The sequence below is a fragment of the Triturus cristatus genome, chromosome 4_1, assembly GCF_964204655.1.
Source record: "Triturus cristatus chromosome 4_1, aTriCri1.1, whole genome shotgun sequence".
NCBI lineage: Eukaryota > Metazoa > Chordata > Amphibia > Caudata > Salamandridae > Triturus > Triturus cristatus.
In genome coordinates, this window is record NC_140585.1 from 1,130,497,199 (window position 1) to 1,130,511,409 (window position 14,211).

General features: G+C 42.6%; 1 protein-coding gene across 7 annotated transcripts in view; it reads right to left on the reverse strand.

Annotated features, from left to right (window-relative positions):
• Positions 1 to 14,211, reverse strand: part of CADPS2 (calcium dependent secretion activator 2) — a 1,645,358-nt gene that overhangs the window by 1,187,751 nt on the left and 443,396 nt on the right. For all 7 annotated transcript variants that reach the window (XM_085654189.1, XM_085654188.1, XM_085654187.1 and 4 more), the window contains exon 4: positions 11,679 to 11,759. In XM_085654189.1, the coding sequence (XP_085510315.1) occupies positions 11,679 to 11,759 (81 nt within the window). The remainder of the gene's footprint in view (positions 1 to 11,678; positions 11,760 to 14,211) is intronic.

Here is a 14,211-nt window from a genome sequence, read left to right on the forward strand (position 1 = left end):
CGATGGCACAGTCTATCACCTCCGATGACATGTGCTCCCCGTCTTCGTTTTAATGTCCCTAGGGAGCTGGTCCCGATATGAGGCGATATCAGACCACATCTGGTAGTCATATAGTCCAATAACAGCTAGGGAATCTGCTGTCGTAACTGTAAGCAGTGACATGGATGAAAAACGCTTGTCAATTTTATCAAGGCACCTACCTTCCTTGTCCAGAGGTGCTGTGATTGGTGCTGATGAGTTATTTGATCTGCGCTGGGCTGCCTGCATGATAACTGAATCAAGCTGCGGATGGCCAGTCAAACATGTAGGAGAATTCTCTGGAGCCTTGTATTTTTTATCCAGGCGGGGGTGAACCACAGTTTCCGTGGCTGGAGTCTTCATGACTTTTAAGCCCTCAATTCCATATGTAGCTCACAATGGGCATCGCTCTTATGCTCTTTCGAAATGTCTCTTTAAAATCATAAAGAAAGCAGTCTGTCCGCTTAGTGAGCATGGGTTGTTTGAATCTCTTTGCCGCTCTTTCTAGCAGGGTATGAAACCCCCTGTTGTCCTCAGGTGGTGAATCCACCGGAGTTGGTGAGAGGGATAATGGTGTAGATAACATATAATCATCCCATTCTGTATGGGCATCGCAAAGCTCACCCTCTTCCCTATCATCATCGGAAGTTCCAGGATCTTGGAGAAGAGCTGTTTGTGGAGTGTTTTACCGAAGTAGCCAGTAACAATGGCCTTTGATGCGAAGTGGATGGCTGCACAGATGGAGATTTTGCAGGTAAGGAAGCCGGTGCTGTGATAGTTGAAGTTGGAGGGAAACACCATTTGTAATCTGAGAGCATAAAGTGTAAGTCAGTAACCAATGAGGAAGAAAAGCATACAATTTCTTCCTGGTATTGTTGATGGTATTGCTCCTGAGTGGCACAACTTTGTTCATCATATTTTTCTTCATTGTAGCCATCTTCCTGGCACTTGACATGGAGTTTGGATGGGCTGTGTGCAACTCCAAAGGGCCCATTCCTCATCTGAGTCCTCTTCTTCCAATACATGGACTGGCAGGAATAGTGACACTTTGCTAGGAGAGGTGTGTTCACTGGTCAAATGCCTTGTCTTTTCCATGTTTTTGACTTTTTTCTCTCATTGACGGTAGACTAGCCGAAGGGGACATTGACGAGGGTTTGAGCGATGGCAAACCGAAAGAGATTTCTGTTAGCAGGATGGGTGATGTCTTCACTGATGTCGATGATGAGGTCTTGGTAATTTTAAGCATAGACGTTCTAGTACACAACAGCCATTGTTGAGGATGTCATTGGCGAAACAGCCGAGGTCAAAGACAGCGTAGTGATGGTGATGGTGGTAGCTGTTGTCGATGTTGTCGTGCATGTCTTTGCTGACGACGATATTCTCGGCAACGGGGAAACTCTCATTAATGTTCTTTAAGTAGATGGCACTGAAGAGGGTTGTTTTAGGCTGCTCTGGAGAGGAGTGAGAATTGGATGGCCTCTCTTTCTTATGTGACCTTCTGGAGGATGAAGAAGAATCCTTACTATTGTCACTTGATACTGGCGCCTTCCTTGCTTTAAGTTTTTGTAGCCATATCAGCGGCCACCTTTCACGGTTTTTCAGAGTTTTGGTAGAAAAGGTACGACATACCTTACATTCTTTGGCCTTATGAACTGGATAAAGGCAATAAATACAGTCTTGTTGAGGGTCAACTGAATAAAGCCTCTTCTTAGCACAGGTTCCACGGATCCTGAAAAGCCTCCTCTTATGTTTATCTGACATGACGATATGAGAGTTAAAAGTAGATAAATACAGACCAAACTTGATGTTAAAGTGTCGTCTGTATGTTCCTTGAAGCAATAAAGAGGTTTGGATTGCCTAGTAAAGTGTAGAACAGATGTAACTGAGCAGAGCTCAGGGGAGACTCCCTAACACAACGTGCAGTAGAAAATCGGAGGAAATAGGGCTTCTCACAGGGGCGTTCTCAAGAGAAAGGCAACCTGATTGGTTGAAATTTAACTTTGGTCTCATTTAAAAAAAAAGATTATGATATGTAACAAACCTAAAGGGCCTAGGCCTTTCTAATCTATGTATAACATTGCATAGTTATTTTCATGTACCATTGAAATCCTATATCGATGACAGTTAATGATTCAAGCCTGTGAATCTAAGAAAGTTCCAATTCTCGAGTAATAATAGGGATTGCACAGATTTTTGTAATTGTGAGTTAGGCAACCAAGGGACTTTGAAGCACTTTATGCTGTTATGCACAAAAACCTTGTCGATAAGGAAGCAACTGCTTCATCCTCTGTCATTTTTCTCTTGGTCACCACTTATAGTCTCTACTTGGAATGCAATTTGACCTGGATTTAGCAAGTTGCACTTTTTATAACCTGCTTGAAACAATTTTGGGAAATTAAATGTATTTTTGTGTCTTAATAGGCCGTTTTATATCTGTTGGTTTTACTGTATGGCTATTTAGCTGAAACAATAAAAAAAAGAAGTGAGGTAGAGGAGAATGTCCATATTAGAGTATTTTGTCTGTGAAATGTTTAACCCAAAAGCTCATGTACTAATAGACATACATAAGGATTCTGAAAGCCAAGCACTTTTGGGAACTTATTTGGGTCATCTTCAGGTGACGTGCGATACCATGTCCATATAGAAGGCAGACAGGCTTTTCTTGAGAGGAGTCCAAAAAGAAGCCACCTATGTTGTTCAATATTTTGGTAACTAGCACTATGCAGCTTACTTCCTCAAACAGAGATATTAATTGTATATGTTCTAAATCTCCAGTGTTTGAACCAGTCTGCTTTAATTTGTCTAATATGAATTACTGTTATGGGGAGTTCCAGATATCCCATTCAGAAGTTTTATCAGCCACCTTTTTAGCAGAGGATTCTATAGAGTAGATACAGCTAGTGGTGACTGGGAGCAATGCTAGGGTCAGAAATGACTGCATTGTAGCAAATAGACGTTCTTCAGGATGAGGACCTGCAAATTCCATTGCCAGGCTGGAGAGAGTCAAGTTTGAAAGGTGGAAATAAATTCAACACACATAGATGCTTGATCAAAAAGTATGAATGGTTAAAACCTGATCTTGCTATGGACGTTTCAAATATATTTATATATGCATATAGATATACATTGGAGACCTGAGTGGTGTTATTGGTGGCTGCAAGGGAAAATTTCCTTTTGCTGCCTGCCAATTGGTCTTTCGGTCTTTGGGTCTGTGGATCCAAAATGGATCACAGGAGCAAAAAGCTCCCGAATTCCAATCAGATTAATTTAATCTTTACATTTGGAACCACAAACTGCCTGCAAACCCAAGTTTGAAGACATTTTATGGACCAACAATCCAGATATCTCTAACATTTTTGTAATGCCACACCTAAACCAGATAACCTTTTTTGGAATGTTTTGTGAAAAAAAAACTTTAGAAAAAATTCCAGTTACCCTGCATCTAAATGTCATCACTTATAATTCGGTAAACTAACCATACATTGTCCACTGTCATGCCCTCCTTAGGACCTTAGCTATGCTATCACACATGACATGTTAAATTACATATTGAGCAGTTTTGGGGTCCTCAGCACCTCTGGACCTCACCATGGTCTGGGGACTCATCCCCTAACAAGACACTCACCAGGAGGTGTGCTTGCAGCACAGAGACCAAGGGTGGAGGCCTCAACTCCAGGGCTAAAGCAACCCCTGCCATCTCGCTCCGCAGGAGACATTATTTTGCGGTGTTGGTGACATCAGCCCCTCTGGACATCACCAGTGCCTGGGGACTCCATTCCCCAACAGTACGCATGCCTGGAGGTGCGGCTGCAGCAAAGAGACTAAGGAGGCAAGGCCTCTACTCCGGAGCTAAAAGCGCCTCTGCCATCCCGCTCTGCGGGAGATATTATTGAGTGGTTTTGGTGTAATTAGCCCCTCTGGATCTCACCAGTGCCAGGGGATACCATTCCCCAACAGGACATGTGTGAGGAGTTGTGGGCGCAGCACAGAGACCAGCGGGGCGGGTCTACACTCCAGCGATGAAAATGCCTCTACCATCACGCTTCATGGGATGTGCCCGGGCAAAGCCCAGGCCAAGGGTGGGCCCAACCTTGTCCGTCATTGTCAGGAGGAGTCAGGGCAGGGCCACCCCCATTGAGCTTTACCTCTTTATACTGATAAGCCTTTGCTGTTGCTTGTAAAGCTCCCTCGTGGCTCTTTGTGTTCCTGTTCCCCTTCTGTGGTGTTTGTAATAAGCAGTATCTGTGCTTGATCTCAGTGGGCAAACTGTTGGGGTGTCTCAGCCTGCCTCTGAGTCTTCAAGCATGCCCACACTACTTCTACCATTCTTGTGCTGGGAAGGCAACCCATAGTACTTGTAAGACTTTTGAAAGGGTTGAAGTGGGCTCACTTGGCTAAATGTCATGTACTGTTGAACCTCACGAAGACAGACCACACCTTGTTTGTGAACTGGGACACACTTTACCACTCTTGGCTCTAGTATAAGATATTTTAAAGCATCAAGAGTTTTCTTTATTGCCCTATTGCTCTGTGAACTGAGCAATAAACACTTCATAGCCTCTTGCCCTGTATCCTCTTGATTGCGACGATTTGGGTTACTGGAGGCCAAGACCTTCTGAGACCAGGCGCCTAAACTCCACTTGAAGGACAGGGCTAAATTGATAACGTCATCTCTAGCGGGGGCCCAGCCAGCAAGTTGCAAGCAGGTTCTCGATATTTGTTGTGCTGGATTGACTGACATAAAAGACTTGCTGCCTGAACCTACCACTGTGTTGTGCCCTTTTTGCTGTTGTTGTTGCTTTTACCTTTTAATCAGCATTAGTCTTCGTTGGAGAGAACTTGAGGACTGTGTTATTAAGTTGTTTTTATTTTTTCCTTCTTCTTAAACTAGTAGACGGAATACAGCTTATACAATTAAAAGTGAATTGGTAAAGTTGTAACATAAAAAACACCACTTTTATCTGTGCACTACATCTGTTCGCCCAATACATAGAAAAGTATAGCCACCTAGGCCTAGCACCCCTGTAAACCTTTGCTCAACTTACTTAGTTGGACACTATTATATCTGGTTCATTTGGGGTGACAATCTTGAAAAACTTTGCTGATTTTCTTCGACAGGTATTTTTGGAAAGCCAATGACACACCTTGATTTTGAGTTGAAATGTTAGTTTCATTGTAGATGGAGATAAAGGCAGGACATTCAACATAAGTGCCACATACAGTAGCATTCTGGGGAGAAGATAAAACATGGATGTAGATTTCAGAACCCCCGCGAATCAGAACCACCCATGCTGCTTTTGGTGCGATTGTCCTTTGTCTCCTCCTGGTTATTGATAGAGATCGTAGGATTTTCAAATACTTTGGATGCATTACTAGACAGTAATACAGAAATCAAAACTTAATCTTGCATAGGTTGTTGACCGATATTTAAGATTGTGGAAAGAAATGCTTCAGTCAGTGTGGTGGCCAATCAATTTGTCCAGCTAAATGTAGTCATCAGTGGTGGGCTTTTGAAACCTAGTAAATCAGGGTTGTACAAGGCTAAGTGGTTCGACCAGCACTGTAGGAAGGCCTCTGCGTTATTACATGGAGCTTTAATGGAGACACCCAGGTATATAGGAAAATTACAGAAGAGCAGAGTATAAGGCTGCCCTAAGGTACAGGAAAAAAGAATTACTGAACGAATCCTGGGTGAAGCTGTTCAGAGCTTTTAGGCTGAAAGGTTTAGGGGCCTTTTGGCTGGAGGGAAATCATACAAAATCTGAGAGTACTAAACCAGAAACCGTCCAAACTTCCATTAGACTGGAAGCTTGGGTTAATCATTTTTAAAAAGTCTATGGACATAGCGAATCCAACCAACATGTTGAGGAGGAGGTGTTGTTCCCCTTAGACTTGGAATTCACCATTAGAGAGGTTACCCAGAAGGCCCTCGGACCAGATGGTGTGACCATGGATTTGTACAAGGCTTCACCTGAACTGTGGGTCCCGCTTTTATGTAATTGTATTAACGCTGTTTGTAAGATGGGACTTCCACAATCATGGTACACTGCCGTTATTGTGCATATTTTTAAGAATGACAACCCTCATCTACTGGAGGGGCTAGGCATGCTGGAGCAATGTTTAAATCTACACCTGTTAGTCTCTAAGTACACCGTTACTAAGCAGGGTAGTGTTTGCCTGGCCTTCATGGATCTCTCCTGCCCCTTGGACAGCGTAGTTAGGTCTAAGCTTTGGGAGATCTTAGCTGGTTTAGGTGTAGATAGTGATTTGGTACAGTTTTTAAGAGCCCTACATTATGATCTGTGAGCTTACGTCAGATATGGCCCTTCAGGCGAACGGAAAGACTGCTTTAAGCTGGGGAGAGGGGTGCGCCAGGACTGTGTCCTTGCCCCCTTATTGTTTCTTCTATATATCAGTGGCCTAGGCACAGTCCTATCTAATGTTGTTGTGGACGCTCCCCCAATTGGCAGGAAAAGGATGCCAGTACTTTTATATGCAGACGTTGCAGTTTAACTCTCGAGATCTCCTAACGGTCTAAATGCCTTATTTCAAGAATTAGTTTCTTTTATGGGGTCATTGGGTTTGGGTATTAATCAAGCAACAACCTATATATTAGTCTGAAAGCCTAGCCAGCTTATGGTGAGGAGTATATTAAACCCACTGCACAGACTCAGTATTTTGCATATTTGGGGGTAGTTATGGATGCAAGGGGTAATTGGAGACCCTGCATTGCTTGTGTGTGTTTTACATTTTTAAGATCAGTGGGGCATATTTTTAATTTGGTCAAACTCGTTGGAAAAAAACCTGCTGCCCCCTTTTAGAGATCTGTAGGAGAACGTGTCTCCCAGTACTTACATACGACCAAGGTATCTGGGGATACTCTAATATAAGCCCCCTACAAGGTGAGCAAAACAGGGTACTTAGGAGAATTTTGGGTGTTCCCCCGCCTGTTCTACCTATATTACGCATTATGAACTGTGGATGGACTATGTTGAGGATAATATTAAGTTGGTCCCCCTACTTCTGTGGTGCTCGATTTGGGCAAATCCACACGCCTCACTTAATAGGGAGGTGTTTGAGGCGTTGCCTACCATGGGAGAGAGCTCTGAAAATCCAATGGTTACTGTAGTGGGCTGGGCCCACATGTTCAGGTGGTGAAGTAGACGTAGCCGAGATGATTTTAGGTAGTTTATTAAGTCCATAGATAGAACAGCAAGCTAGGACAAGCCCAGAACAGGCCCATCAGGAGCAGCCTCCTAGCTGCTCAGCCCATCTTCCCAACTGTCTCTCACACACACAGGCACCCAAGCATTCCACTCACACTAACATTCTACGCGGAACACTCACACTGGCTGAGCAGCTAGGTACAGAATGGAAGGGAACATATTAACATGACCTGAGGATACTACACATCCTCTCCCTTTACACTGAAAATTAATACGACCTAAACTAAACCCAAACTAAAATGAAAACAAATAAATACAGAAATGTACAAAAGATGTAAAGAGTCCATAAACCCAGGGATGCATGTAGAAATACATCACGAGAGGGAAAACAGACACACTAAGGAGGAAGGAAAGATGAAAGCATAGATCAACACACAAACCCCATCCTCCTCCTTTAATACTGAACAAAGAAAATTTAAGAAGTGAAATAAGAGCTCACATAAAACAAGTGACTGTGATACCCAGACTCGAATCCTATGGGTAGAACGACACCCAAGGAAGTACTTCTCACGTGAGAAGTCTGTGGCGAAAACCAAATACGCCACCCCTCATGTGAGGGACACTATGGGACTTAAACCCAAGTGAAATAAACATTGTTTGGGACTGACACCCAAATGTACAGAATACGTCACATGGGACTAAAACCCTTCGGACTTGTGCAGCATGTAAAACAGAAATGCAGCACAGTGTGGCATCAAAAGATGGCTACCCACACACACGACAGCGAATATTTAAATGAAGGGACTAATACCCAACACAAATGTAACAAAGGTGGGACTCACACCCCCTTTAACTAAAATAATTACTGTGAACGTGGGGTGATGGGACTAAAAACCCACTCCCATCCCTAAGCAGGGATAAAAATATCATTAAAGGAAATGGGACTAAAACCCACTCCTATCCCTTAGGCAGGGATAAAATATGTGAAATAGGGGTGATAGGACTAAAAACCCACTCCCATCCCTAGGCGGGGATAAAATGTCTGAAAAGGAAATAGGACTAAGACCCACTCCTATCCCTTAGGCAGGGATACAAAATTTTAAACATGGGGACATGGGACTAAAAACCCACTCCCATCCCTAGGAAGGGATAATATATCTGAAACGAGGGGACATGGGACTGAGAACCCACTCCCATCCCAAGACCGGGATACAATAACTGAAACGAAAAAATGCGTACATAAGAGAAATGGGACTAGTACCCACTCCCATGCCAACAAAACATGTACATGTGGAAAATGAATCAACAACGTTGGCATACAACAATTACAAGACACTGTAGGAATAAAACTCATTCTCCTGTGAAATAAAACATTTTTGCGTTAAATCTTTAAACACAAACTCGTATTTCAAAAAGTCAATGGTGTTCCTGTCACTGCGATAATCAGGAACAGGCGTTCAACAATTCGAAGAGACTTGCCACCAGAAAGTACCTCGAAGACTCGTCACCAGGCAAAACTGCAGACTTCATGGCAGAACATTTGCATACCTTCACGCGACCCTGAGGGTAAAGCAAGAGTACACGTGCTGCAACTCCCGGACTGTTCAAAAGACGCACACCAGTAACAACCAGCACTAACAAGACATGTCCCCCAACACAGCGCCAAACCAAACTGAGCCAAAAGTTGCTGTCGTTTAACTCCTCCACCGATGACGGATTTTGTGTCATCCACCAAATCAGAGGCTACGCATTAGGTACAGAAGCAGTACTTCAACGTACTCACAGACAACGGTCGGAACACCCAGCAGTACCTCGCATCCCAAATAAATGTATTGACTCATGCAGCTTGGTTGTATACATCTTGGCAGCTCCTCCAATGTTGTAGTTGCGGGCCAAGCATCAAATGCAAAAAATACTGGAGGGCACTTTCTACCACCCATACACGGAAAGCAGGAACCTGGATCCGCCAACTCCAAGATGGCGGGACGCACAGGAGAAGCATGCCAAGAGGCTCACGGCACGCTCCTGCTTCAAAATATCCTTTGGCAGCCTCGACGACCGTGAAGTTAGGAGACGTCATGGAAGGTTGATGAAAAGCTCCGCGCGGCATGGTGGTGAAGGTGAGTTGCGCGAGCCAATATTCAATTTGAAAATGAAGCGCAACAGTCATTTTAACTTGCCACGCAGTAAAAACCAACACCAATAAAACCAATTTGAATATACACTTTCCTCACCGTGTAGTTCCCAGACACACACTCCGGTGAAACGCTGGCAGTATAGGCGTTATAAATCTCACAAATCCAATCCCTCAGAAAGGCAAGGCAAAATATAACCCCGGAAAACAGTCCCGAATGAGCCTGCACTGGAGACTAAAACTTGCTTCTTCAGGCACTGAATCCATTTACTGTGGCACATTCGACATTACTTGTCACTGTAGACTTTTGTTGTGGAACAGGTGACTCTCACATAGGTTCAGCGCTTGTTTACAGAGGCACATTATCCATTAGTACTTGTAACCTTGACGTTGGTTGTTGCACCATGTACCTTTTTGTGAACTAAGTTCTCCTGATAAACGTAGACAACTTTGATGTTGAATTGCCTGTTGTTGAAGACACTGAGATGAGATGACAGCACGCCTGGGCTTGGGCTGTCCGGTGTATTGGACACTGGTGGGGCAGTCAGGCATGCTTGACAGGTTTCTTATTCTTCAGTTGAGTCGCTTGACAGGTTTCTTTTCTTTTCTTAGAATTTCTTGATGCTTGTTTCTTTTTAAATAGGTTCTTTCCTAAACGTAGACATGCTGCACTCCACAACCTTAGTTGACATCAGACTACCTTTAGCGTGAGATGAGCTCCAGATCGTCGCCATAAATGTAGTGGGCTGGGCCCACATGTTCAGGTGGTGAAGTAGACGTAGCCGAGATGACTTTAGGTAGTTTATTAAGTCCATAGATAGAAGTTACAGCAAGCTAGGACAAGCCCAGAACAGGCCCCACCAGGAGCAGCCTCCTAGCTGCTAAGCCCATCTTCCCAACTGTCTCACACACACACAGGCACCCAAGCATTCCACTCACACTAACATTCTACGCAGAACTCTCACACTTGCTGAGCAGCTAGGTACAGAATGAAAGGGAACATATTAACATGACCTGAGGATACTACAGTTACGTTATGTCGCGCCAGAACTGACAAAGATGGGAAGGCAGACCCTTTTTACTAACCTAACCTCCATAACTAAAACGGATTTTAACTAGGTTAGAATTGCTTTTAGGACCAGGATGAAAATCTGCAGGGAGCACTTGAAATCTAGTAAACCAGCTGTCAGGGTATATTTGGATTTGCATAACTCCTCACCCCTGTAGCCATATTTGGAATGGACGGGCGGGTCCCAGGACAGATTACTATTAGCCAGGTTTAGGCTAGGGTTTGTGAGGTGGCATCTTGGGTTTCCCCTTGGTCAATTCGATCCATCCAAAGTTTTAATTTTTGTCTCTATGATAAATCTTCCCCACAAAACCTGTTGTATTTTACTTTCTTCTGCCAATTTGATCTTGTTTTTACTAAAAGTTTTTTTAATTCCGATTATTAAGTAACGGGGAATCAGAAGTTCTAGAACAGCCTTGGTCTATCTGAAGCAACTGGACTCCCAATGCATCTGTATCAATATGTTTTCTTTTCTAAAATGTGCCCTCAATAAAATCATTGATGTTTTAATGGGATGGATGTTTTCAGGGGTCGACATGTTGGTTTTAATAAGGGACCTGTGGCGGTTGATAATTTCAAATGAATTTAAATTTATCTGAGTATGTGGTTTCCAATGTGGGTTGTTTATTATCTCTCTTACTATTCGACTTTTTGAATTTTTACTGTAACCAGTGCCTAGGCATGAAGGATAGAAATTGATACATTTGCATCAATGGCATACTGTGGAGGGATGATTTACCTTAATGTGAATTAGTCTCGTAAGCCACGGCTATGTTGCATGCGGATCTGTTTGCTGCTTGTTTTATGATATGGATTTGTTTTGATGTGCTTTCATGGCTACTTACTGTAACTGAAATAAAGTGACTTGTTCTTTTACTAATGTGTCCTGGTGATGGGAAACTGCACCAGCACACTGGAAGATTTGTGAGGCAGGGTCCATGTTTGAAAATAGCAAGGGCACTAAAACCAAGCTACTTCCGCCCGTGTTCAATCAGCCGTCTGACTGTATCCATCCATGCATATTCATCCACACATTGGGGTGGAAGGCGGAATGCAGTTAGGACGTCGACATTCCAAACTGGAGTAGTAGTGCTAATTACAATACAATAAAACATATTGAGTACTAGTGTAGGGGCTTTCTTTATAGTGTTAGTGCTGAGGAGGTTATGCTTTTTCATATGCAATCCCCAATTTGCCAAATTATTCCTATCTTCTCGTCACACAGGTGGCTGTTAAATCACAAAAACAAACGTTATTCCTGGAAATACAGGATCATGAACCATCCCAGTACCTTTGCCATCTGTTCGGCTAGCTGTAAACGTCCATCGAGTTCTCTTCTGATCTGAGCGGCTTGTTCATCTGCGTTATCAAGCTACATGATAAAAAGATGACATATTTGACACATTAAATAATGTAATATATCGTGCTCCTTTTTCTTTTTTTAAATTGTGCAAAAAATGGCATTAGCTTTCACTATAGAACATGTTCGCCTACAAAATGTTTCAACATTATATACAATAAATTACTTTGGCACTATAGCAACTGCTTTTATTGTAATTTTTTTTATTGCTCAACTTTTATTTGCATAAAGCTGGTTATCGGAAGGAAGCTTACAAAGACATAAAAGGATTGTCCAGGAGGTATTAGTCTGTAAACTAAATAACTTTCATTCTAAATTTAAGCAGGTAAATTAACTAATTAAGTATAAATACAATAACTTCTTTCTTAAAAATCTATTGGAATTCTATAACAATGAGCAACTCACTCTAGCCCAATCAGATCTGACTATTCCATTTTGAAAGAAATGTGAAAAGAAAAACAACGAAAGAGGAAATAAATAAAAAAAAGAAGGAAAACAAAAGAAAAACAAATTAATATTTTCTCACCACATTATGATAGTAAAGGACAAACCACGACATTTGGCTATGCATAACATTCCTAAAAACAACTCCCAAATGCTTCATTATCATTTAGAGTCAAATCAAGCCAATGAAACACTTCCTGAGATTGCAAGGGTTGTGATATAGCCATGCTTTCTGCACATACTGGTATATACAACCTTCAAATGTCATACGGAATCTGTTGAACTGAAGTGGGGAAAAATTCCAAAGGTCAGCTGCAGCGACATGCCTCACTTCTTTGTATTTAGTGATGTTTCTCTAAACTCCATTTAAAACTTAAGAACACCCATCCTTGTGTATCACCATTTTTGGGATTTGGAGACACCCTATAATATGTGGTCTGCTGCTTGTGCAGGGATAGGCACAGCTGACACCACTTTTGCTGGAACTTTATTGAGGCAGAAAAATATACTGTCACAAGTTGGTCACTTCTTACCCGCTCCATGATTTTAGAACACTGTGAGAGGTGTTTAAGGATATTTGTACACTTTGAAAAATGGCTACTCTTGAAAAAGAAAATGGTTACGAGCATCAGTAAATGTAAATGTAAATGTAAAATGTAAATGTCAAGGTACTTATAGAGCGCACTGTCACCAGACGGCCACCTTGCGGTGTCGCCTTTGCGGTTTCCTGGCGCTGATACTCATACCGCTGTGGAACCCCTCCTGGCTTTCCCTGTGAAGTGTCCACTCCTGGGCACCCCCAGGGTGAAGCCAGGCATCCTTAGCGCTGTGGGGCCGGTGTGGAGGCTAAGCAAGCTATTGCCCAGAGTTGCAGCGTGGGGCCCGTGATTAGAATAGGCACCAAGGCAAGAATAGACAGGTCCGAGGAAATTGAGCCCGAGCCCCGCCGAGGCAGGAATCGAACCCTGGTCCCCAGCCAGAACTCTGCTTCAGGGTCTGCCGCTCTAACCATTGAGCCACACTCCTCCACATCAGTCACATCAGTGGTAAGAAAAAAACAAACACTAATGTATGAGAGTACCCACGTACCCGGCACTACTGGGAGAGTGCACACTGTGCAGGTGCACCCTCAATTGAGATACTCCTGTGCTTCTCACCAGTGCCGACAAAGGACGTGGTAGCCTGGTTTCAAATTCATGCCATATTTACTATGAATAATTCTTTTTTACCAGGTATCGCAGGATTAGCCTACCACTCCCTCAACCATACTTAGAGTATTATTATTTTACTTATTGTCCCACGCCCTAATATATGTTAACACCAAACAAAGGACCAATGAAACTGGAATATGCAAAATGTTGTTGTTTAGATTCTATTGTGAATTACATCAGAAAACCCTAAAAACAGAGTACATCGTTTTTAATGGGAACACAAAGTCCCCTTTTGCCTTTTAAATTGACAAACATACATATTCCAATTCGGATTAATGGCACAAGGAAGAAAACTTACAAAAGCGGAAAAAAGATTCCCACTTGTTTGCTTGCCAAATTTGAATCATTTAATTTCCTTAATTTGCCACGGTTTTGCATAAGAAGGATGTATTTCAGGGCATGTTTTTAAATGAGAGTAGGAAAAGACCATCTTAGATGGAAGATTGAGTATATGCCTAATGCTCTATGTTATGACTTAGTCAGAATAATTCGCCAGACATTATGTATGTCTTTTCCCCTCTGTGCACTCAGACCTTGGAATATGCCTTGTTCTTACTTTGTAACCTGGTTCTTCTTCCTTTATCATCTAAACTTTAAACATTATTATTTTGCTTGGTATGTCAATTTTTTTTAGTAGATTGGGTGATGTGCTATGGTTATGCCTTCCACGTTAAAACTGCAGAAACCTCCATTTATATGTCAATTTTTGGAGTGTAGGGTAGAGCCCTGACAGGATCTAGCTGCTTTAGCTAAGACCTAAACTGTTATTAACAAAATAAAGAACTTCTCTCCTACCTGAGTGACTCCAG